Below are 26,039 nucleotides of genomic sequence, written 5' to 3'. Positions count from 1 at the left end.
TTAATGTATCAGAGACAAAGCAGTTTGGTCACATTATTCCTAATTTTCACAGTCACTTGTACAGTGCAGTGATAACCAAATTTTGAAGAGCAACAGCAACACAGAAAATAGATAAGAAACCCAAATTTACCTTCTGCCTGTGCAAGTAGTTGTTCTTTGCCCTCAAGGAGCCTCCTAATGTCAATATGAGTTACAGATATTTTTCCTGGACCATCAGCATCTGACTGCTGACATTGTGACTCCTCTTGCTGCCACACCTCATAAATTTGCCTGTTCAGAGCCTCCAGTTGTTCCTGACAATCACTGTACCAGGTTTGAACCCATCCCTGAAACATGTCACAGATGACCTAATTTCTTCTGCATAACCTACATTACAGCTGACAAATTGATTTTAACCTATAAGAAAAATACTTTATATATTCAATCATCTGTGAAATAAGAAACAGACCAAGTCTGTGAAAGCCAAAATCAGAATACAACAATACAGACCTGAGTTTTTAACAGTAGTCCATAATTGCTAAATCAGATCCCTACTCGCTCACATTTTCCTTAAGTCTGGTTCTTTAATTTGAAAAACCTAAGAAATCTAACCTTAAGAGTTGATGTGTATTCCATGCACATTTCTTGTTTCAACTGGTGCACACTGCTTCGACTCGACTTGCCATCATGTGGTCGTTTGAGCAATGAAATTTCTAATTTTAACCCTTTTGTTACCTCATTCAGTTCATCATTGTGCTTTTTATTTAAATCCTGAAACAAATAAGAAAATAATATATATTTCCACCACGTGGATACTTCCAGATCATATTAACAACAACATTTATTACAATAATTTGTTACTTAATTCAGGCTAAAACTATTCCTAAAGGAAGGTAAGAAGCTTGTGTGTATGATTAGAAATGTATACAACATACAAAAACACCACAAAATATGAACTCAATCTACTTGACTGCAGTAAGGGTATACTGCTCAGACAAAATTAGGTACACTACATCATGATAAGGAAGACATTGAGATACAATCATGTAGGTAACAGTATCAGAGATAGAGTATGAGAATTCTTTTATAACTAACAATATGAGAAACTTGATCACAGTTACATTACCTGGCGAAGCAGCAGGAGTTCCTCCTGCCTCTGACTTTCCAATTTTGCTTGCAAAACTTTCAGTTCTTCTGTATGTTTCATGATGAGGTTGGAAACTCTCTGTTGGTGGACTGACTCATGTTCATGCTTTCAAAAGATAATGAATGAAAAACATTATTTTACACGTATCTTCAAAGTATAAAATATTAGTCTCAGAAAAGATAGAAAGATTACATACCTGGATAACTTTCAAGGCTATGGCAATCTGTTGTTCAGCAAACTTATCAAACTTCTGTTTCAACACACTGTATATTTCAGTATGATGCTCATCAAAGTTGTTCTTCATATTATCCAGTTCATTTCTTTGCTTTTCCTGTTAAAAGAATCAATGACATTCTTACTGCACTTTCCACACAAGTAGATAAATTAAAGCATCAAGAATTCATGTCAGGGATTACAAACGAATAAATGCTCTCAACACAGCACTCCCACATTCCACTCAAACAGCATTAATTACTTCAATCTGAACAGTTCAATACACAACAACATATACCACCATAAAACTGTAAATACCACTCAGGTGACTAGCACAAATACACAAACACAAAATGGAAGGTGCTAAATCAAAGTGCATATAAATATGAAAGTATTATGTTGACAGCATTTTGTAATTTGTATAGTTCAAAACACAATTGTATGTTCCATTACAACACATCAAAATAGCTTCCTAAGTGAACATTCATCAGACTCCTAAGTACCATATCTATTAATAACAATATAGAATTGCAAAACTCTACACTGAAGACAATGGAGTTTCTTCCACCTCAAAATTCTGCAACAAAAGTATGCCACCTGGATGTTTGTCAATAATATGGACTTAATTCCACATTTCATGGGTTCAATACTTAATATATCAGGACACAAGCATTGAAATGGTGTTCTCATTAAGCCTTCCTTCCCATTTGGAAGCAGCATTTTTAACCACAATTTCAGATTACTCCATCAACAATTTTTGAATCCATAGCAAATTCAAACTTTTATTAAGTGTGTGTGTGTGTGTGTAATGAAAGCATGGTGATACTCCCATAGCCAGAGCAAATGGAGAAGAAAAATGTTCAGAACTTCGATACAGGTACAGTTATTCTTAAACAATTTAAATATTATTTTTACCTTTCAGATTAAAATTAAATGCTTGAAAATTATGAACATCCTGTAACTTTGCAATTTGCTACACAAAGCGGTTTTTTCAAATATCTGACAGCCATTCTAATGAGAACATTAAAGTTGAGTACCAGTGTGTTACTTATTATAGACAATCATAAAATCACCTTTATTGCAGCCATTCCTTCTGCCTCCAGTCTTGTGACTAGATTTTGACTGATGCCAAGCTGACTGTGCAGTTCAGAGTTCAGGAGTGCCTCCACCTCTTTTGCCTTTGCATCCAGCTGCTGCTGTATACTCATAAGCTAGAAACGTATGCCAGTAAATTCATTAACTCAAATGAAACTTCAGATCACATACTGTGCATCTACAAGAGCTGAAAAAAGTTTTCTTCAGTGAAGTAAAGTGAAACAATACGGTACAGAGTGTGTAAAAATATTAGCTTGCTGCCCGATTCATCAGTCTAGAAATGTAATTGTGCACTGGTCATGTACTTACTCTGTGGTCTATTGCACTATGCATCATAACATTACTGCCATAAGACCAACAGCCTATACAAATACCAAACAGATCATATATATAGCTGCAGCAACCGTTTAGGGAACTAAGTAATTTTGTAAAAACAGAAAAGATGAAGCAATAAAATGCAAAAAATTTCTTAATTTTCTTCTTCTGACTCATTCCCATTTTTGTGTGTTCATGGAGAATTTCTAAATACTATATCTATATACACTAAACATACTGCAAGTATAGAGGAAGTTCAACAAAAACCTGCCAGAGAGTGATTCCTAGAGTTCTGTTTGGCCAAATTATACTGATAACACATGCCTTGAGACATGCATTCCATTGAGTTACCAAATCCTGATGTCTTTCCTGCAGTATTCTGCAGTCTGCACTTAAAAGGTATCATACATTGTCAGCTGTACTTCAGTGTCCAGCATCCCCTGTGGCCCATTAAATGAAAACAGGAAGATGAGAGGTATGCACTGTATAGAAAATGTTTAACATCTTGTAATAAACTGAAGAGTCATTAGACTTCATGGTCCTTACATGCAAATGATACGCTATGGCCAGGTTTCTAATAAACCTTGACCAATGTGAATCACCCTCAGGCAGGATTCTGTATCTATAATTATGGTAACCGAACAAGGCTCAGTAGAATGCTCACAATCTGACAGTCTGGGCCAGAAGAGCACAGCTTCTTTTATAAAAATACATAAAACCAATCAATTTTTAAATAAAAAAATGTTTATTCCCAATATGTATAATTATTTACAAAATCAGTCTTTAAGCCTGAGCCATAAAAGTGCCTTAAACAAATTGTGAAAAGCAGAAAACAAAATGAATTACACAACATTAGCCCAAGCCGTGGTGGACTTCTGGGTTGCTGTGCCATGTAGCACTTTAGCTGTGCCATCATTTTGAAGGAACATTGTGCCTCCATCTTTAGGGCTAAGTTCTGTCCTGAAGGTGGAGGAACATGTTCCTCAGAAATTCCAGCACACAGCCAAAATGCAACATAGCACAATAACCAAGATATCACCATCTATATTCACATTACTGTGAAAACCTCAAATCCTACAATATTAGCACCAACCTATGCCAAGGCTTAAAAGATAGATGGATTATCTGTAAATTAAAAATTTAAGCTGGCAACAGTTCTGACCCAGACTACACTTTACATTAAACATTGACCTTAACAGTAAAAATGTACAGTTACCATGTATAACCTTATTCTGACACAGCACAGAATGTATAAGTTACAAATCGAAAATAATGCATGAGTTCACTAAATATATGGTTTTATGTTCCATGTCATCTCATACAGTTAAAATTAATCTGAGTATCTTTACTGTCAGAATCAAACTACTGTAAAAAGTAAATTAAACTACATAAATACTGTTCTAAAAAAAATTACACATGATTCCAACCCTTACAAATACCCCTTCTTTTATCTCTCTTAAAGCAAGCCTATGGCATGCACTTTTGATACAAACCAATAAATGCATAATAATATATAATCAATTATTTTAAATTAAGCAGGAATTATGAATTCTAACCCCTTTCCTGAAATAAAACTCATATGCCATTTCCAGAGCTCATGGAAGAAACAATTGGAAAGTCTCAAAGAATAACACTAGGATCAAGCACAGCAAACCATAGACAACTTATGACTAACTTAAATTAAAACTCGAAGCTATGTTTTAGAAAACTTGCATTTAAAATAAGTCTCAAACATATCAGAAGTAATATGAAATATCATTTGAAACATGTCTGCCTGATTAAAAACAAATTTCTTAACATTAATACTGCATCTGTGAAGTCAGGTACATCTATTAACCAACATCTTAACATTTACAAAAGTTAATTTTCTTTACCTTGTAAAAAAATATTGGGTATTGTGACTTTTTAACACCAACATTTTCCAGCAGAGTATTACTGAAAATACTGGAGATGAAAGAGTTAACAGTAATCATGTTTCAAACATGTAAAATAGCCTCCAAGAGATCAATCACTTCTGACATTAACCTTCAAGTCAAAGTTTTAATACTAAGTGTACTTTGTAAGGAGATGGCAGAGTGTATCTTCTCTGCTTGCCAACCACTTGTAAACAAAGTTGCTCACATACACTTGCCATAAAATGGTGAATGACTCTAAGGTAAGAATATCATGGGGAAAATGTCCAAAAAATAAACACTTTTCTCAAATATAGGACTATATATCAAGTAGAATTACTGCTGCAGAGAAAATACTACACACAGTTCATTGTTCATTCCACTTCGTCTTCAGTTATTTGAACCACAATATTTCACACTACATGGGCACCTCATATATCATTTTTGGAAACTGTTACTGCAAAACCTCAATGACTTTACAGGCTATGAGACTGCTGTCACAGTCAAGAAATAACAAGTAAATATTAATAGTACAGAAATAAAATATCGTTTTATAAACATCAGAACATTTTTCGTAATTCTAATTTTTCTCAATGCAGGCAACCCTAGTTACAACATATACAATACTTTATCAGTTCTAGTTGTATAAATAAATAAGTGTAAAACTCTCTGGTCAAAAGTCAATGTCAAATGCCATGACAGACCATCATAATAGGAACCTGCTTCTCAAGGATGGAGAGACAACTTGTAAGCAAAAATGCATCACACAATGGAATGGATCCGTTAAAGAAACCTCAGAAATACATCAGTAACTACATAGGAACCTGATATTACAATGGCAGTTTCAGAATTCAGTTCTTTTTATAGCTACTACATACACAACCACACGTCATTATTACGGAGAACTATAAAAATACCTCAAATTCATATAAATTAATAATCATTATCACAGTAAGATTTCTAATATTACATATGTCAAATACAAGGCCCGCTATTTACTGGAGTTCTGCGTTCTTAGACAGTGACATGAGAACAGGGCATAGAAAACTACGAAACACCTAACCCTGAGACCTGAAATTCAGATTCAGTATATAGTATATGAGGTAAAATAATGTACAGACACCTCAAAGAGACCAATATAGATATTCTAAAAAAAATACAACTTAATTGGGAAACCTACTTATAATCCCATATTAGTACAAAATACTGACTCCATTAAGAGCTACAGAAAATCCAAATTGCATAATTTATTTCATCTGTGATGGTGGAATAGGCAGCATGCCATTCAGTGCCATACCTCACCAAATTCAAATTCCATTTTTCAAAACTGAGTACTTTAGACTTCTCTCTTAAATAGTTATGTATTAGTAAATATGACTTTGTCCCTGGTTTTCATAAGTGAGGTTACAAAAAGAAAGTATTCTTACAATAAAACTAAAACTGAGTTCAGTAATTTACCATGACATCCAGCCAAGGAGTTGTAAATTAACACACATACCCCACTCACACCCTCATCCTCAAGTATGACCACACAGGAAAACACATACTTTTCTGGTTGAAATCTGTGTACAGCACAACCAAGATTAATTTCTCCTGAAATCATGTTTCAAAATACACGCATGTCTTGCATCTGACATCACATAAATATGGCAGTCTTGTATATTGTGTACCTATTAGTAAATACCAAAGTATATATGTGTCATGGCACAGACATAGCTGCATTTACCTGTTCTGTGTGCTGCTGCTTAAGTGTATGCACTTCTGACATGAAATTCTTCTGCAGTTCTGTCTCACGTATAGTAAACTGCTCCTCCAAATAAAGTTTAAGGCGAGCTACAGCTTGCTTGTGCACCTCTTCCAGTTGGGAACGCATCAACTCTAACCTCTCCTGTTCACCAGTGTTATCACTCTCAACTGTGGATTGGTCTGACTGCTGATCAAAGCCTTCCAGAGTCCTTGCAGAGCTTACTTCAACCTATGACAAATAAATTAATGCAATGAAACTGCAAACAGGCAAGGTCCTGAGAACTTTGTTCTCCCATCTGAATTACAAAGTACTCTTACAATTTAATGATCAGCAGTTTCAGAGGTCCTTGAGAGGACCTCATGTTTCTGCTTACCGAATGCTAGCTGATAAAAGAAGAGCAGTGGAACTCCGGCTGTAAAAATATCCCTCTACATTGCTCAGTACTACTGAGCAAGGAGGCTAAGTCATCAGCACTCCTGCTTAATACTAATGAAGTACCTGGTTTAAATCTTTACCTAGAGACTAGGTATCTTGAAATATATTTTCTGCAGTTCTACTTCCAGTACAGTACCCTAAACCAGGTCATGACCACCTCCTTGCATATCCTTTCTAATTTATTAATCAACCTAACATCTGATGGTATATAGTCTCAGCCACTGACAGCATTGTTAAATAAACAAAAAATGGAATTTTGAACTACACACTTGCTTGGCCCTGAGTTCCAGTTGCCAGTGCCGGATACGCAAATCACGGTCACGTATCTCAGCCTCCAATGCCAACTTCTGTGTCTGTAGTCGGTCTTCTTGGTCACGTAGTCGGTCCTCAATCTCATGAAGATCCTGCTCCAACAAGCGTTTCTGGCGTGTTAGCTCCTAAGATAACACACCAAATTGCAATATAGAGAAACATACTAAGCAGGGTCTTCGGAACTTTGTTTATTTACTTACTGAATTCAGCATGCTAACAGAAAGCAAACAGACAGACTTCCAAAACTATTAAAATATTACAAACTACATAGATTAAGAACCCAAGAAGAATTTTCAAGAGGCTGTGCGATGAATAAGTCTGGAATGGGCAATGAGTCACCTAACTCCTTGACGTAGGATGGTGTCAAATCTTCACATACTACTACCGCAGAGTCAGTTAATTAACAAACGCAATAATCAACTTACCTGGAAAATGTTATCTTTTTCTAGCATTTGATGTTCCATCATCTGTATCTTGAGCTGTGCACTCTTCAGTTCTACTCTCTCATTTTCCAACATTATCTTGATCACATTCATCTCCTAATTCAAAATTAAACGTATTCATATTCAAGCACAATGTAGTATGCAAAAAATGTTAAAGGAACTGGCTACAGGCTGGATGGCCAGGGTCAAAATCCCAACAGGTTTATTTCCCCTATCTTTTAATCACTTCCAGACCAGCTCTGCCCCCACATGCCATGTCCAACAGCCAGAGTTTTGACCTTGGTATAATACTAAGAAGAAGAAGAAGAAGAATCCACAGGTGTCTGTCTCCTCTTCCCCATATCTCAGTAAGATGACAAGTTTATTTACAGCTTAAGAAATGAGAAGGTTTTTTATGTATCATGAAGGGAAAAAGGCCACACCAAAATAGATGTGGTCCATTTCCAAACATTCACCTGGAGGAACTGACAAAACCTTTCATTTGTGGTTAGCTTAAGAATAGGTGAACACCCTTATTTCAAAAACAAAGATAACTATGACTTAAATGTAGTTGTCACATCAAGACCAGTCTTCAAGAACACCACAGATTTTTATACAATTCTACATTTTACACAAATGTAACTGATGCAGGCACTATAAGAATTAAATATGATAGAGATGATGAAATACAGACTCAAATTGTTCTACACTACTAACCTAGATGCTCTGTGAAGTGTTACCAAAGCTTCACAGAAAATGCACCGGTCTTCTTAAGAAATAACAAATATGCAAAAGTAAAACATGTGATCAAGATGTTTAAATCCAAATTAAAAGCATTAAAGTTTGATTTATGTATTAACCCACCTCAAACTTTTGCAATAATTCATGTTTCTGCCTGTATAATGTTTCCTGTAAAACTCCTGTGGAACCCACAAGTTCTGCCAGGCTTGTGTGCTGTTCTCGATATGCTCGCAATTCAGCCATCAAGTCACTCTGCTGCTTGTCCAGATTTGACATCCAACTTTCTACCTGCTCATATCCTCCAGCCCGCTGAATTATGTGAAAAAATTAGATTAATAATGCTTACCTATTTTGGGCATACAAACAAAACTAACAGATGTATACAAATTACAAATATTACAGATGAAGTTTCTACACAACACTAAGAAATGAATAGAACTCAAATCAGAACAATGAGTTTCCACATAAGAAATCTGTACTATATGGCCATATTTCAGAACAAATTCTGTACTGCAGGAGGGAGTCAAGGGCATTCATTTTCTTTTATAAAATATACCTGCAACATTCCAACATACTGTTGTTGATTCTTAAGTTTGTCAAGAAGAGACTCTTTCTCAGCAACCAACTCTGTGTTGCTCCGGAGAATGAGTTCCAGCTTATGTTGTAATTCAAGCATGCCACTGTCACTACTGGCATTGCTGTTAACATCTGTCACTCCCGAATGAACTGCTGCACTATCACTCTTCTGAACCATTTCCAGTTCCAAAGTAAGTTTCTCATTATGATTTTTCTCATCCTCCAGGGAACTTTTCAGAGTTTCAACTTCAATTTCAAGTTCTTTTAACATACTGTGCAATTCCTCCTGTGATGATGCTGGAAATTAATACATTAATATTTAAATTACAAGTTAAAATTAAAAAGGACACAGATACACATCTTACTAAAAAAATATCAATAAAGCAATCTGTCAATCAGTTCTTGAAAATGGTAATTGTCAAGTTCTCTGAAACACTCATAAAGAAGTCTACTACATCACCCAATAATGAACAGATGAGATCAAACAAACCACAGTAAAGTCCTTGGCTTCAATAATTATAAGCTCTTTGTCTTCATATTCATTTCCATTTACTTCACTATCTGATCAAACATTCATCTGTAACTCTGCATTTGAAATGAAATGAAAAGTGACTCACTACAGACAGGAGTGATTTCAGTGTGACCCGTCTTCATCTGCAACAGTCGGCTCCTGCTAGACTCACACTGCTCCTTCTGCATGCATAGCACAGCAAGTTGCTTCCTACAAGCTCCTAGTTCTTCTTTGGTAGCATTATGCTGTTTCCATGATTCTTCAAGTTCAGAACGGACCCTAGCCAATTCTTCATGGTACAAATTAATTTTCTTTGCATATTCTCCTTTAGACTTCTCTAAAATTAGTATTTTCTCATTTAACAACTGTAAAGTTTGTTCTTGTGACCTCATTTTCTCCTTCAAAAATACAACCTCTTTTGCTTTATTTCCAAGATCAAGAAATAAATTTTCTATTGCAGTACAATTTTTCTCATCAATAACGTTTTCAAGCCTTTGTTTTACAAGCTGCAATCTGTCTTCAGTTGCAATTTTTTCCTTTGCTAGTTCAGTATTTAGTGTTGTCTGCAAATTACGAAATGTTGTATTTTCATGTTCCAGGTCAACAACCTTTGATTCAAGGTAACTTTTTTCTTCAAGAATAGTATCCCTCTCTATTCTAACCTTCTCTAATTGCAATAATTTATCCTCAAGCTCCTTACAGTGCAACTTGGCCACACTGCTTTCTTCAATATATAGGAGTTCCTGAAGTTCCTTCTCCTGAAATTTTGACTCCAAAGTTTCAAGTTGATTTGCTAATTCTATTTTCTCTCTTTCAAAAACAATTAACTTTTCTAACAATTTTGATGAACAGAATGATGAAACAGGTTCTGGCACATTCATAGTACTTCTTTTCCGTCTTTTCAATGGCCCACTATCAGAAATCTGATCTCCATCTTCACTGTAATTTACAACTTCAGTATTGTCAAAACTGCTTGTAACATCTTGACCACTGCTGACAATGGATTCAGTCACACTAGCACACTCCAATGGAGTCACTACAACACCAGCACGTGTCTCTGTGGCAGGAGGCAATTCTGATCCACTAGACGCCAATACATTCTCATCTACACTACAGCTTGTTTTTAACTTATGTAACTGAGAGGCCACGTCTTTGAGTTTCTCTTCAGTCATCTTCTTCTCTGATGCTAACTGATTCCTCTCTGCTTGTAAATGTTTATATTTTTCAGAAAGTTCATCTTTTTCATACTTCAGCTTCTTAAACAAATTCGTTGCCTTGGCAACTTTCAGAGTTAGTTCACAACTATCCTGATTCATTTGTTCCGAGTCCATTTTCACAGTGCACAGAGCCTCCTCTAGCTCCTGAATATGTTCTCTAAGCATGTGCTCCCCTTCTTCTTTTGCAGCCAGTAAACCTTCGAGTTTCAGGTACTGTACAGTCATTTCTTGCAACTGCAACAGTACCTGGACCACAACACCCAATATCCATCATCCATGTAATCCAGATTAAAATTAACAAAAAGCTGATGAACCAACCTGACAGCCACTCGAACACTTGAGTCTTCATCTCCTGCTGTTGTAGACATGGTATTCCTTGTTGATGCAGCAGAAAATTCACTAGTTCAAATTGAGCCCTGCATAAAGTTTAAACATTTGTAACAACCTATCACACTCACTTAATAAAGCAGATTACACAATCACTGAAACACGAACTTGTCGTACAACCATCACAGCCACTGAAAATCTGCAGAGTTCACACAATTTAACTTTTATTGCAATCTGTAATTCTTAAAATGTAGTATGGTTTACACATAAAAAGTAATTTAACTAATCACAACCAGCAGAGCTCTTCTCATGAACCTAAAAGATGCTTAGTTACTGGAGAAATTCTACTTTCTGTAATGTAAAAAGTTCATTAGTTTTCATAAAAGCCCACAAATGCACCCTATCCTGAGTCACAGGAATTCAATTAATACCCTGCATCCTATTTCTTTAATTTCCATTTTAATACTCTCCCATCTATGCCTAGGACTTCCAAGTCATCCCTTCAGATTTAGCAAAACCCTGTTATGTATTATACATACCTCAACTACCTCCTCCTCCTCCAACAATTTCTTTTCACTTAGCTCCAAACATTCTCATCAGTATCCCATTCTCACTCATAATCCATGTTTTAACCTAAGTGACAGACAAAGTTAAAAACTGTCGTAAAAAACGCCTAAAATAAATGTCCATAAAATGTTCAAGTTTTCTAGCAGTAGGAATGCAAAAGAATCTGAACCGAATGGTGGAAAGTCTTACCGAAATTTATTCTGCTCTTAATTTCTTCATGAATTAAATTCTGATTTGTTACTGTCGCTCCATTTCTTCGCGAAGTATTGATTTATTACTGAACTTGGCCACATTTTCTAAGGACTTGTATTTTCTTTTGCTATTTATTCTGATGACGAAACATAATCGCTATCTTTGCGTTTATATCAAGAACAGTATCCTCAGCGCAAACTGTCCATTTAAATTACAACCCCTTCTTGCCTTGGGCCTACTTAATGGCGTATACAAAGGCAAGAAAATAGCTACTCAGAATAAGAAAATATGAAGATTTATATAACCAACTGCTTTTTCGACTATTCCAATCTACAAAATACGATCCGAAATTCACAAATACCCAATCCCTAAATTCTACAGGCACAAGCACAACTAAACACACTGAGCTGACATTAAAGACTGTTAGTCTCTAAAACCACACAACCGTCACTGGTGGACTACGAATAATCGCACAGAATAATCCCCACAGCCATACTAACTCCATCTGTGAACCTGTTCAAAGTGCACCCGGGTTTTGCCTAAATTTACAAACCTCACAGCAATGTTCTGCATTGACCAATATGCAAGCAGTTAATAGAATCATCATAAAATGAAATGCAAACACACTTAACATATTTCGCACAGACTGCCCAACATACAAAACGATAACACAACCTCAAATCCTACTACCTAAAAAGTTGCTACGATATAATGTAATTCTGCTGCCATCTATCCACATTCATTGTAAAACTACTGTCTGTAACAACATTCTGACGGTCAGTCAGGAGCACTACTTACCATCCAAGTTCCTTTACCTATCCTCCTTCTCCTGCCCCTTTCTTAAGACATAACGTTAGCTACAAATCAATTTAAGAAACCTGAAAATGGTGGTCTTTTAGGATACAGCGATCCGGTAGAAATTGACAGATGTTTCAGAGTTGTGCTTCTGAAATGTCAGTCAATTTCTACCGGACTAAACAGTGCAATATCTCAGAATACAATTACCTTCTTGTCAGCACTGAAAGCTCAGATTTACGAACTACACAAATGATAATGCAAAGAAACATCTCCACTTTTGAAAGTGTATGAATGTAAAGTGATTGTACTTTTGAATGGAACTGCTGAGAAACTTTCTACTCATGTGAAAGTCTGACGTGACATTGGTTTTAATCACTTTACATTTCGTCTAAACAAATCAATCCAGCATTCCCTTGCTGAAATGCATATTGAACAGTTACGATTGGGTAAACTTCAATGAAAAATGTCCTGTGTTGAACCTCATGGAATGAAAATCAAAGCACAAAATAGGTTGCTTGTCCAGATATCAAATAAACTGAATAGAAGTTACCATGAAAGCCACAAAAATTTCGATTCTACACTTGAAACGACATTATAAACAAACACAGCATATACGTAAACTTCCTCATTTATTTTCTGTTGTTTATGAATCATCTGCATTTACCCCAAAACCACAGACTAATATAATAATTCTACAAGATTTGTGCACATGTACAAGATTTGTAAACTGAAAATCACATTTTTGAAAATATTGATTTTAATGATATCATTCATAATTATTTCAGGTCAAAATGTGAAAGAAAGAAAAAACAGCTATTTAATGCCTTTATAGGGGTATTGATACTACCGGTTCCATTTGAAATGTGGTGGTATGACACATTACCTTTGTAATCTCCAACGATGTGGCCCCATGAGATTTGACCTAACCTCAGTTTTATAAACTGTATATTTTGCATTTTGTTTCCACACTGCTGTCCTTAATATTTATAAATCCATAATTTTAATGAAATAAACTGGTGTTGCTAATCAAGATGACAATCACAATATACATGATTATAGAATTTGTACAGTCTGAGACAACATATGCGACCTGTGCTCTGTTAAAAGCAATGGTATTATCATAATATGTACATAAATAATGATCACTTTATTAATAAATTATCTATACTTGTATTTCAAAATATATCCATCATAGTACATTGTAACAGTATTTTAAATGAGATTCATTTTCTGATATTGCATTTGCATATTATATTAAAATGGCAAGTACACAAAACACTTTTCCAAGTATGCCGGTGGCCCAAAGAGTTCTTGTAATGTCCCTGGTCCACCTACTAAATATACACTTCATGATAAAACTGTAGTGCACTGAAGTCAGGCACTCAAAACAGTTTCTGTTTTTGTAACATATTTCATTTTTAAATCAAGCATCATTTCAACTTCACATTGAAATTAGTGTGAATTTTATCATGGAAACCCTTTATTTATTAAATATCTTTATATTTCTTTCAAACTAACATGACTCACTGACTTTTCCAAATTAACCAACACACAAAGACTGCCAGACTCCTCCTGCATCACTTTGAAGAACTGGTGTTTATCCATGACATTACTTGGTAAGCAAAATTCCCTTCTCATGCTGTGTTGTGTTCACATTGCATTAGTCCATCCTCTCATTCCAACTTTAATTAATTTCTTCTTTTTCCCCGTTTCACTCCTATGTGAGGCATAAGGCCTCTATTTTTAAAAGGTTTCAGTAATCAGTTAGACCAGTGGTTCCCAACCTTTTTGTGCCTAAGGGCACATTTGAGAGTTTATGAGATCGTGGCGGGCACCAACCAATCAACAAAGCCAAGTTTTCTTTTCTCTGGACAAATAAGATATGGACACCAAGAAATACACAAAACAACACGTTTAATGATACAAGAAACCATGCAAACAAAAATACGTACTTTTATAAGTACAATTATTATTATTATTACTCAAGTGGGAAGTTAGTGTGATGTTTGGCGCTGCATTTGATTGGCCAGTTTTTCAAATTTGGGAGTGTAGGATGATGTTGCTACTCACAAACAATCATCAAGATTGGCGTCAGTAAGTCGAGATCTGTGCTTTGATTTTATGATGTTCATGGTTGAACGGCCTTCATTATTCAGTATAACCTCTTTCCGTAGCAATGCGGGCACCCAAAAAACCCTTGGTGGGAGCCATGGTGCCCGGGGGCACCGCGTTGGGGACCACTGAGTTAGACATTTGGTAGGACTCCTTGGACAAGCGATCGGCCTGTCACAAGGCCTTTACCTGCACACAGGACATCACAACACAGAAAGACACTGACAAACATCCGTGCCTTGAGTGTGATTTGAACCCACAAATCCCAGTGTCCAAGAGCACGAGGCCCACGCCTCAGACGGTGCGATCACTGTGACCAACTTAATTTCACTGGACACTAATTAATTGCCTCATCGTACATGCTAATGTCTCTGATTCTGTGGTTTGGTAATTCAGTTTTTCCCATATGAAGTGTGGCAGCTTTGTCAGTACAACATACACCGATTCTATGAATGGTCATTACTGACTTCATATTGGCATTTTGCATTCTGAATGTTGTTAACTTAAGAATTCCCACCACCTTTAGCACAACGTCAGACCCAACTACGATGGTTTATGGGGTGTCCCATTAACTCGTTCCACCAATAAGCTGGACAGGTACTCAACAACTGCATACTGCTTGGCTTCTTGGGCAACTTGCATCGGCGTGACTCCATCTTGATTTCTTAGCATCAGGTCTGCTCCAGCAGATATCAGCCGTTTCACTATCGGAACATGGCCAAACAGGGCCGCTGCATGCAGAGCACTTTCCCCATTCTGATACAAAGTAAGTGACATTTTAGTGCGTTTGTCTTCTTACAACAAATATCTCTGGTGATCGTAAGGGTTCGGTTACAGGCGGTTTATCACAGAATTAAAACTTGTTTGCAACAGGACCACATGAAGTCAGGTTTATGGACCTCATGCAGTCTGTGTGCAATTCAGTACTCGACAGAAGGGCAGGTGACAATTAAACTGTTCCCCCTCTAACTCAAGAAGTTTACATAGTCTAGAAATAAGCAAAGAATTAAGGTCATTAAATGAATAGCCAAAGGGGTAGTATGTTGTCTCAAGGGTACATATCCTGCTGGCAGATATGTACCATTAAAAACTTAGGAAATGCCATTCATTCCTACAAAGTCCAATGCGTGCATGTCCAAGTTGGGACCGGCCAGCTAAGGGAGACAACCCCGACAGAAAAACATCACTCCCTCAGGATTGTTGAGGGTTGGACGCGAGGCTGACAACCTCAATCCGTAAAACAAAGATTTGTTTCGAAACTTCAAGCTAAGCCTCGGGTGAAAGATTGAAGAGGCCAAGGTTCAACTTTGAACTGTAGTTCCAAGAAGAAGAAGAAGAAGAAGAAGAAATGAATAACTAATGAATAATTTAATGACATTATTTCAATGCACAAGCTACATAATGCCAAATGAGATGAAAAAACGATTATCATGTATGATAACTGGTAAAGATTTGGAAAAAGATTATTATGTCCTATGCGAAGGTGTATACCCAATCTTCACCTGTAGAGACTGAGGAAAATTATGAAAACAATAGGACAGCCGACAGTCCAACTGAAATTGAAACCATATGCCTCCTGAATACAAATCTACAGCACCGATGTTATATCTTATTAATATACATGTTTTGTGTGCACGTAACCTCAGCAACGTTTATTTTGCTACTTACAGGCAGAAGTCCAAGAGATGGCTGGTACTTCAGTAATTCTTCTACAACACTGGAGTGTCCTTTGTGTGAGGCTTTGAACAGTGCTGTGGCACCATCCTGCAAAGCACATGCAGATATCCACATGTCAGAGCAAAGCTCTGTTTCAAATGTAGGTATAAACATTTAAAATATTTCAAATAAGAGACATGAGGAGGCAAATACAGAATGGTCCTGAAATATATGGCCAAACTTTGGGAGCCTGTTCCATTAATTCTAAGGATGAATGAAGGTCATATAGACATTGGTCCAGAAATGCTTCCTATCCGAGTTATAGCCCTTCAAATCTGTGCATCACAGAAAGTGTTCAACTTTTCCTTGCAGCAGAAGATAGGGACGTAAATGGAAGGGGAATACAATGAGAGGAAATAAAATCCAAATCCAAAATTATCCCAGTTGTCCCATCTGGAGCAAAAGCACATGGAACACAAAGCAATGGCAGTGTTGCTTTACTGTGGGTTTCTATGTGTCGGAAACTGGACCAAGAGAAACTTACCCTCAAATGGCAGACGGCAGTATGGGGGAGAAAAATTGGTCTAACCTATCTTTGTGAGCATGTATGGCAGGAACAAAGATATCTCCAGTTGCTTGTGAGGGAAGAGAAACGTTTACACGATGCATTCAGATTTTAAGGTAAACACATTAATAATATCAAAATATGTTTCAAAATAAGAATCCAATGATAGCTGAAAATATAAATACAGTGATATTCCTTCACAATGAAAGAAATCTTGCAGAATAATTGCTCGAGCAATGGTTTCCAGTGGTGACATAAATTCTCCTGAACTATGTCTAATTTATTTCATTGCTGTAAGTGGGTTCTTAAGAAAGATATGTTTTATCAAATAACATGCACTGCATAGTGCAACTGGGATTTATGTTAGGCCAAAAAGGGATAAAGGGATTTTAAAACCTGGTACTGTACAGATTAATAGAAGATTCTTCAATGGAAAAACACACAAACACACATTCCTAATACTGTTGCAATAAAGAAGCACTTTCATTATTCCAGTACAGTTTGTTTCACGAAAAGCCCAGATTAAGAATAAACACAACTTTTGAAAAGTCATTTCAAGATCCTTCAATTCGTACGAAAATTAACTTCTGAACAGCATCACCAAATTAAACTAAATCAGTAGATTGAAATTTGCATATTCTCTTTGGAGTGACTTCATTATCATAACACACAAATGTGAGAATAACGCCAAAGATATAAAAGACTAAAGAAACAACTTTCTTTAACACATCATATTTCTAATTCTGTGGAAATAAAACAAATTACTATTTTTAAGTGTACGGACTGGCCACCATCTTCCCCTTAATGGTCCCGGACAAAAACAGAGATACAGGCTGTTGAAGATGGTGACGGATCATTTACGGATTTAAATTCTGCTAAACGCTTCTCTGCATTCCACCTCATATCAAAATGTCAATGTATGCTCTGTTCATTTAATTATATTAAAATATAAGGTAACAAAGTCATGTTATTGAAATCCAAAAGTGAAACTTAAAAACGATGTTCTTAAAGAGCAAGGACGCTAGAGGTTCTTACATATTCTCGTCCTGCCCTTAAACAAACAGTAACATAAGGCTTTCATATCATTTACATGCAAAAGGAAATAATTAGAATAATGGCTGGTGTCAAAAGGAGGGTATCTTGTAGAAAATTGTCTCGTAAATTTAATATACTTCCACTTGCAAGTGAATTTATACTCTGCTTGCTATTATTTGTGGTGGAAAACTTGGATAAATTTAAAAGAAATACAGATGCACATAATTTAAATACAAGACGTAAACATGACCTATATGTGCCAAATGCAAACTTTGCTAAATATCAGAAAGGAGTGTACTATACAGGTATCAAGTTGTTTAATAATCTTCCACCAACAATTAAAAGTCTAAATTATGATATAAAGGTATTCAAGCCTGCATTGAAAGATTACCTCTTCACTCAATCCTTCTATTCTGTAGATGATTTCATCTCTGCTGAAAATGTTTAAGCTTTATATCCATAATCTACGTATATGTAAAGCAAGTTTTGTATTTATATTTAAAACTCTGAGGTTTATGTATATTAATTTGTAAAATTATTTTTCATACTTGTATTGCAGAATCTAAAATTTATGTACACTGACATGTGAAATACGTTCTTGTACTTGTGTTTAAAGTTCTGAAGTGTATGTTTATTATATGAAATGACATGTTCTACATCGTTTGGTTGAGTCCTAAGAAGGATCTATGGAATGTAAATAAAATCAACTCTACAAAATAAAGATTTAGTATGGTGCAAAATTACTCATCTTCGTTGCATTACAATCTGGAGAATAAAAATTACACAGAAACCTCTTTTGCCCATTTTGGAAAGAAAAACTGTCCAAGGTCTGACACAATAAACCAATTTCATCTTCACACACTGGCAACTACACCGACTGCCTTTCACAGAATCCAGAGGTTCAATACCATGATCACATGAGCATGCCACTGGAACCCGTCTTGAACCCAATGAATGGGTTCTACATCCTCGTACATTACAATGATAAAAACAGAAATGTTCCAGTCTGAGGCCAGAGAAAGGAACCAACTACAGACTCTTGACTTGGATCACACCAGGGATGTCAAGCTCACATACTCAAGTCATGGCCTTGCAGGTGGTTATCAATATTTCAGAGGACCACAACAACTCCAACTTCAGATCTGTACCCAGAAGATGGTGGTGATACATCTCTCTGAGATGTTGGTAAAACGTAAAAGAGTACAAGACTTCACAATCCATTAGACCACAATTCACATTTTAGCCACTGTGAAAACCTAAGATCTCACATATTCTAATTTTAAGCAGGTGTGTTAACACTGTTGTTTTAATGTGAACGACACAAATTTTGTGCTAAGGGACACAGTCACGCACAGACGTCCACGAACATGGTCCTCGAGGATTTCACCATTATCCACACACATGTACTAACACTCCTTTTTTTTCAGACTGCACTTTGGCACTTTAAATATTCTTTGTAAAGGCAGAAATGTCGTATGTGGAAGAAGAGAAAAGAGTCTGGATGAAACACTGGTTACAGGACTGTGCAAAAAAGTCTCTTTAATTTATTTAAAAAATTATAGCAGCATTTCTTAAAGTGTGGTATGTGTGTCACATGTGGGACACAAAATGATTTCAAAGGGTACATGCCAAACAGTAATTATAAAAAACTGTTCCAGAGTTCTGCCTGCTGTCAGATGAACTTTGAATTTCAAGAAACTACTAATAAATTGGTTAATACTCATAAAGGTCATAGGTTTCTGTACATTTTTTTTGCTTACCTCATGGCCGCTTGAGAGTTAACCGACTCTGATACATAACTTGGACACGTCTGCAAAATACTTCTGTGAGTGTGCCACTTCTTGTAAGCCTCGTCTACACCTTACAACTGAACTGACAAAGAATTTATTATGGCCTTGCAGTTGGCTACAAAGTTTATCAGCTTGTATAGGTAAATTATGTTTGAAATCCATTTTCACATTCAAGAAAAATGTCAAAAAGTGTCTTCAGAAGGTAGTTAAAACAAACACCTTTGTTGGTCGCCGTAATATAAAACAACAAACTATAACATGTTAAACCTGACACAAACGGCTAGTTGGTTTTCGTACTGTTACTGTTAAGGTGGCGACTGACAGCATGCTACAATACCACTAGCGTTGAATAGCGCCACTATCCAATCAGTGACAGCTGCGTAAGTGACGTCATGTGTGTGACCATTTTTTTTCAGAGCTCCTTGCCATGTGTTGTGTTGGTATTAAAAGTCATAGCTGTTTGTAGGTTGGTATTGAATGTGATTTGTAGGTTATGTGTGGTTCTTGCAGATTGATTTCCATTGCAAATCGCATTTGTGGAGTGACTTTTTTGTACGATATATATTATACATGCTGTATATTTGAAAGACTATTTCCTTCGAGGTATTTAAGCATGATGTAACTCAAACATCATATTCCTTTCAAAATTACGTATTAACATTATAATTACTACTGAAGATCATTCATAAACAAATATACAGGCTAGGCGAAGAAAAGATTACTCGCACCCAGTTTGGATTTTTAAATGCACTGGGAACAAGGGAGGCACTATTTTTGATCCAAGTATTATTTCTGAGCTGCAGGGATGTCAACTGTGATGTAGATGACTACCTAAATACTTCGATAGAATTCGACACGATAGGATGGTGGAAGTCCTGATACTGATAGAAAAGATTTGCGTGTTATTGTTAACCTCTGTTGGAACCAAACCGCTAACATCAAGGTGGAAGGTGTCAGTTCAGAAGACATAAGAATAAGGCATGGTGTTCGGCACGGATGCAATCTATCTCCAATTCTATTCAATCTCTTTTTGGAACACATATTCGAAGAAGCATTGGAAAATGTAAACGTTGAAGTCGTTGTGAATGGAGAGCGATTAAATAACATTCGGTACGCGGACGATACTGTAGTGTTCGCCGACTCTCTTTAAGGTCTCCAAGAATTGATGGATCGTATTGTGAAGGCCAGTACCAACCACGGCTTAGATCTTAACATCCAAAAAACGAAGCTCATGATTATCAGTAAAAATGCTGTATTACCCGGTCAGCTGGTAGTTAATAATACAAAAATGGAAAGAGTATCGAAATATACATACTTGGGCAGCACAATTAATGACCAGTGGGATCACTCCTTGGAAATAAAGTGCTGTATCGAAAAAGTCAGAGCCACTTTCAGCAAAATGGGATCAATGTTCAGGAGTCGAGACTTAAACTTAAACACCAAGTTAAGACTACTCAGATGTTATATTCTCTCTGTGTTTTTATACGGCGCTGAATCATGGACGTTGACCGACGCTTCTTCAAAAAAGTTGGAGGCCTTCGAAATGTGGTTGTACCGACATATTCTCAGAATTTTCTGAATTGACTGTGTAAGCAACAAAAAAGTTCTCGAGAAACTCTGCAAAGACGTCGAGGTTGTTAACAAGATAAAAAGAGAAAGTTGGAATATTTTGGTGATATCATGAGAAATTGTGAAGGATACGGGCTGCTTCAGCTGATAATCCAGGGAAAAGTATTCGGAAAGAGGGGACCTGGCAGGCCAAGAATCTCCTGGCTTCAGAACCTAAAAACTTGGTTCTCGATGTAAACTGGAGGGCTGTTTCAAGTAGCAGCCAATAAAGCTCAAATTGCTATGCTGATCGGCAACATCCGGAACGGATAGGCACTTTAAGAAGAAGCATAATAAACTCTTCTTGGGCTATCAGCAGTGTAAGTTGGTTTAATGAATAAAGCACCAATGATTGGAGAATCAGGGTACCCTGAGGGTGAAGACAAGGAATATTCTTGAAACGCTGGGGTTTTCTTCATTAAGCCACCTTACACGGGTGGTAGCTTGAGAATAATTTATTATACCATGCCATTCAATTGCATGATTAAAACTGTGTCATCATTTTTTCTGTTAGTGTAACCCTACAAGAACCATTTCCTTGTGAATCCACACTTCTATACAAAGGTCTGAATACAAAACAAAATGCAATCGGACTCTGATGATGATATATGTAAAATTATTATTTTGCACTTTGTTTATCATCAAATTAAAAAGTAATAAAACTACAACATTTTGAAGTCTGGATTTTACTTCTGTCTTCTGGTATGAAAGGGGAAGAGGGCAGAAATCCTTTCTGTTGGCCCCCTAGTGGAGCTAGCCTCAGACCTGGTATATCCTCTTCTCCTTCTTTACACGGAGATGGAAGCAAAATTCAGCTCCCAAAATATTGTAGTTTTATTATTTTATGAATCAGATAATAGACAAAGTGCAGCATCACCAACAACCTTCAGACTCTTATCAGATTTTATGTTTTGCATTCTAACCGTTGGATAGCCATGTGGATTCACAAGGAAAACGGTTCTTGTAACTTAAATTAACAAGATATGAAATTTAATGCAGGTGTAAGAAAAGACTGACCTGAATGAATGATACATACCTCAGTCACTCATCAGTTTAGCCACAGCCAATTGCCCTGTCTGGCCTGACACACCTACACACCCAGAGCACACGTCTCCTTCAACTGCTAACACAACACCGAATGCACGAGCCATGATGGACAAGATGACAATGACAGGGCCTGTGGTAAGCCATCCTGTGACATATAGACAATATATTTGTATTTCAGTACTTTAATTTTCCATTATATTTCAAAAGTTTTCGGTCCTCAGTCCTTTTGGTGATTTACACATCAGCTACGTGATATCTGAGGTCTTCACATCAATTAGAGATCTGGTGGTGGTCTTCTGGACTACAACAACGTGTAGTCTTATAGGTGGTTACTACCATTTCAAAGGTACATACTGCCTCCATCTTCACATTCCTAGAAAACAATGGCAACGTAACTGCATAGTGTCATAAACCAGAAGACCACAATCTGTATATGTAATCTGTCTCCTAATGTTACCACATTTTCTTAAATACCCCATGCATTTCCTTCCAAGAGAGTGAAAATAAAGCCAAACTTTGGATATAAGGCTTACTTGTAAGAAATTTGGCAACATAATTCATTAACATACCCAGAAGCCAAGCCAAGCACAACTTCAGTGTACACGGGTACTTTCCCCATATGACGGAAGAATCAGAAATATAAATCAAGTTGTCATCCATGGAGAAATGGACATGCATGCTGCATCTATACATAGGCCATTTGAAGCTGCAATGAAAGACAAAACAAGTGATGGTAGAATTTTTGAAAGCATTCATTCACACCAACAACTAAAATCTAGTGGCTCAACACTTAACAGTTTTGCACGTTGATAAAAAGTGAATGGGCATTCATGCTGCCTGCGGTAACTTGAAAAAGAGTTTTAAGAAGTTGATGGCACAGAGGACGACCACTCACGTGACAGCAATCCTGACCATGTCAGATCAGCTGATGATGGCAGCAGTGGAGAACAGTAATTATAAGTATACTTCTTAAGGACTGTTTGAGTAGCAAGTCATTAAAATACACCACTTTCTTATTTCAGGATAAATGCAGGTACGTGAAATGGATAGGGGTATTGTCCTCAGTGGTCTGGCTAGTAGTGTGCCACCAGTCCACTAAAACTGGAGGAATATGAGATGCTTTCTCTTCTCCATTCCGCACAAGCTTTACTGTTTGCTTGGACGTGGCTTTATGAATTATGCAACTTAACTGCTACATCATTTGATCATGTTTTCATGCACTAGAGGATCAGAGTTTCCAGGCTTCGCATTCATTTGTGCCTCGCAATCAAGGAAACTTAGAGAATTTGCCCTTTAAACATGGGTAGACTGTGTGGTCCTCACCAAAAAATATCTCAGTTGAGCTGTGTACTGTGCAAGTACTTTTCCTTTCTTGTAATGACAGTAAATTATTCCCTTTGTTTTAAGAATATTATTTTTGGCATCCTAAAACCCTTTGTTACTAAACAGTCAGTTTTTGGAAACTAGATAGAAATGCTATTCCATGTTTTTTAGAAAAACTATTGTCAAGAAGAACATTCTTGGAGAAACTAAAAACATTGAAATATGGGAGACACTGCCAACCTACATACAACCCTAAGAGTGAATATAAGGAAAACAAAATGTACACTGGGAACCTTTGTTTTGCAATATTATTTTTACCAATGGTTAACAGCTTGCAACAATCTGAGAAAAACTGATTTGCTGGCAATGCTTGATGTTTCAAAAAAGTTGAAATGTTTTGAATTTCAGGGGCCTTTAACAACCATATGACTTACGTCCTTCACGAAAAGAAAAGAAAAACATGAATCTTTGGCAAAAAATATTTACAGTACACGCTGGTCATTCTTTATTTAAGCCACCAAAGAAATTATGAGCTTCTGGAGATCCAACTTACATTTAGTAGTTCAGAATATAATAAAAGAGTTTGTAAAAACTGAGAAAAATTTTGAAATGGGTGACACGACTTGCCAGATCAAGAACTGCCATTGAGAGGTCAAGAATAATCTGAGTTGCCCCTTGACAGAAGTAATTGTACAGAATCTTTCGAACTGCTATAACATTATGATCCTCTGCTGAATAAGCATTAAAAGCTTCAAAACTTCCAATTAATAATTTACAATAACAGTTGCGCCCTCAGGAACAAACATCTGGCGAGACAACACATCCAGGTGATGTGTTGCAAGTGCCTTGGGTCCTGCGGAAGCTGTGAAGTCTGCCTCGCAACACTTGTAATAATGCCCAGATGTTTCTTTCAGTATCAAAACAGGTTGCGAAATATTTTCAACAGTCACTCTTACTTATGTTCTTGTGGTACACCCTATGTCCTGGTAAATGAGTCATGGCAGAATAAGGATTTCATTAGCATTGGAACACAAAACTCAGTCTCTCAGAAGGAAACAACCTTTCTACTTATTGGCTATTAATCAATGGTTAGGAATTTCAATTCTTTACAGAGTATTATGCAAACAGACCAAGAGTGATGGTACTCAGCTATTTACTGACCACCTCTCCAATTGGTAAATTCTGAAGAAAAATATTTATATTACATCCTCCAATAAAATTCTTATACTATACAGAATTTTTCTACACAAACTTAACTTTCTTCTGCTTCTTTATAGTGACCCATTTTAGGTCTACACAACCTACACACAGTAACTGTCCTTTAACCTTCTTCCATCACTGAATATTTGTCTCATAGATGCTGTGTGCTCCACAGTTATTAGTCTCCAACATACTTATTAAAGATTAAAACCAGCATCACAAGCAGTTCATTTGTAAGAAATTTGCATATCTGGAGTTTCTTTTGCTTCCATGCAAGCAAAAGAAACTCTTTCATGATTATGTCGTGTGATTTATTAACTTCTGTTTAATAGGCAAAATTATTATAAGCATTTAAAAGTCGGCTATCCCCAACGCTACCAGCTGGATGACCAGAGTTAAATTTGCAGCACCAGTAGAGATTTTTATCTTTGTCACCAAATAAATTATGTCTCTGATGCCCACTCAGCCTCCCAACCAATGGGTAAACAGTAAATTAAAGTTTGTCCCACTATACGCCATGTAGGCGTTTGGGGGGAGAGGCAGTATAGCTCCTCTCTTCCTTGACCTCAGCACTAGATGGGGGTGAGTGGTCAGCATCACGCCCCGGCCGGCTTTACCCCCGGGAAAGGACCACGGTACCCATTGTAGAGGAGGCTGGGTGGACCCCAGAGGCGGTCTGGACGCAGAGGCTAGAGGAAACATCCTCTGCCACCGTCGGGGATCGAACCCCGGTCGTCCAGCCCGTAGCTAGTCACTATACTGACTGAGCTATCCCGGCTCATCCCAACCAATGGGTAATCAGGCTCTTTTCCTTAGAGACTGAGACCTGAACCTGGCCATTCGCCTCCACATAGTGTGTGGAGCTACACTTAGTCAAAGATCAATCTTCCCAGAAATGGTCAGAGTGTTATGCATTTATTTGTTAGCCATTCATTTCTGAATGAAAATATAAGTAAAATGAAAAAGCCCCACACTCAAGTAAAAGCAGTGACCAGATACACAAGGTTGTCCAAAACAATAAAACATATTTAGCGAAATCCAAAAATATAGCTACCTTTTGTGGGATCTTGTAAACACAGTAATGAATCATAAGGTTAAAAAAGTGGGGAAATTTTTGACTAGCTGAGTGTAACATTAGCTTCTCAAAAATTACTCTTCTCCATGAAGACAGCTACATTTCAGTCTTGGTATTTCTAAGGTAACAACAAGAGTGATAC

At 36.7% G+C, this 26,039-nt stretch overlaps 2 protein-coding genes and 1 long non-coding RNA gene across 30 annotated transcripts in view; 1 reads left to right on the top strand and 2 right to left on the bottom strand.

Annotated features, from left to right (window-relative positions):
- LOC147871747 (uncharacterized) overlaps positions 1-12,399 on the bottom strand; it is a 49,696-nt gene extending 37,297 nt beyond the window's left edge. For 7 of the 16 annotated variants that reach the window (XM_087360170.1, XM_087360173.1, XM_087360174.1 and 4 more), the window contains exons 1-13: positions 11,686-12,398; positions 11,469-11,562; positions 9,492-11,018; positions 8,855-9,171; positions 8,422-8,607; positions 7,561-7,674; positions 7,093-7,260; positions 6,368-6,616; positions 2,413-2,550; positions 1,323-1,457; positions 1,106-1,231; positions 592-750; positions 131-326 (exon numbers count right to left, since the gene is read on the bottom strand). In XM_087360170.1, the coding sequence (XP_087216296.1) occupies positions 131-326; positions 592-750; positions 1,106-1,231; positions 1,323-1,457; positions 2,413-2,550; positions 6,368-6,616; positions 7,093-7,260; positions 7,561-7,674; positions 8,422-8,607; positions 8,855-9,171; positions 9,492-10,827 (3,124 nt within the window). In that variant the 5' untranslated portion in view covers positions 10,828-11,018; positions 11,469-11,562; positions 11,686-12,398. Of the gene's footprint in view, positions 1-130; positions 327-591; positions 751-1,105; positions 1,232-1,322; positions 1,458-2,412; positions 2,551-6,367; positions 6,617-7,092; positions 7,261-7,560; positions 7,675-8,421; positions 8,608-8,854; positions 9,172-9,491; positions 11,129-11,468; positions 11,563-11,685 lie in introns of all 16 variants that reach the window. The other 9 variants (XM_087360181.1, XM_087360180.1, XM_087360171.1 and 6 more) reach the window with 8 other exon arrangements.
- A 699-nt stretch (positions 12,400-13,098) lies between these two features.
- Positions 13,099-26,039, bottom strand: part of LOC110834899 (fatty acid synthase-like) — a 32,392-nt gene continuing 19,451 nt past the window's right edge. For 10 of the 12 annotated variants that reach the window (XM_087360195.1, XM_087360187.1, XM_087360194.1 and 7 more), the window contains 2 exons: positions 16,267-16,362; positions 13,099-15,354 (listed from right to left, as the gene is read on the bottom strand). In XM_087360195.1, coding sequence (XP_087216321.1) covers positions 15,142-15,354; positions 16,267-16,362 — 309 coding nt within the window. In that variant the 3' untranslated portion in view covers positions 13,099-15,141. Of the gene's footprint in view, positions 15,355-16,266; positions 16,363-19,614; positions 19,722-22,288; positions 22,445-26,039 lie in introns of those variants that run through there. The other 2 variants (XR_015538321.1, XR_015538322.1) reach the window with 2 other exon arrangements.
- On the top strand, positions 16,288-18,597 carry LOC147871746 (uncharacterized). 2 transcript variants are annotated; one of them, XR_015538323.1, is made up of 2 exons: positions 16,288-16,414; positions 16,627-18,597. It is a non-coding gene; the product is annotated as an uncharacterized LOC147871746 (long non-coding RNA). The 2 variants fall into 2 exon arrangements; XR_015538324.1 differs by having other exon boundaries at positions 16,328-16,414; positions 17,595-18,597.

This window comes from Zootermopsis nevadensis, unplaced genomic scaffold, assembly GCF_977971745.1.
Source record: "Zootermopsis nevadensis isolate Lab colony 2312 unplaced genomic scaffold, Znev_1.0 Znev_ptg000040l, whole genome shotgun sequence".
NCBI lineage: Eukaryota > Metazoa > Arthropoda > Insecta > Blattodea > Termopsidae > Zootermopsis > Zootermopsis nevadensis.
The sequence above is the reverse complement of the archived record's forward strand: the minus strand, read 5'-3'. Positions and strand labels throughout refer to the sequence as shown.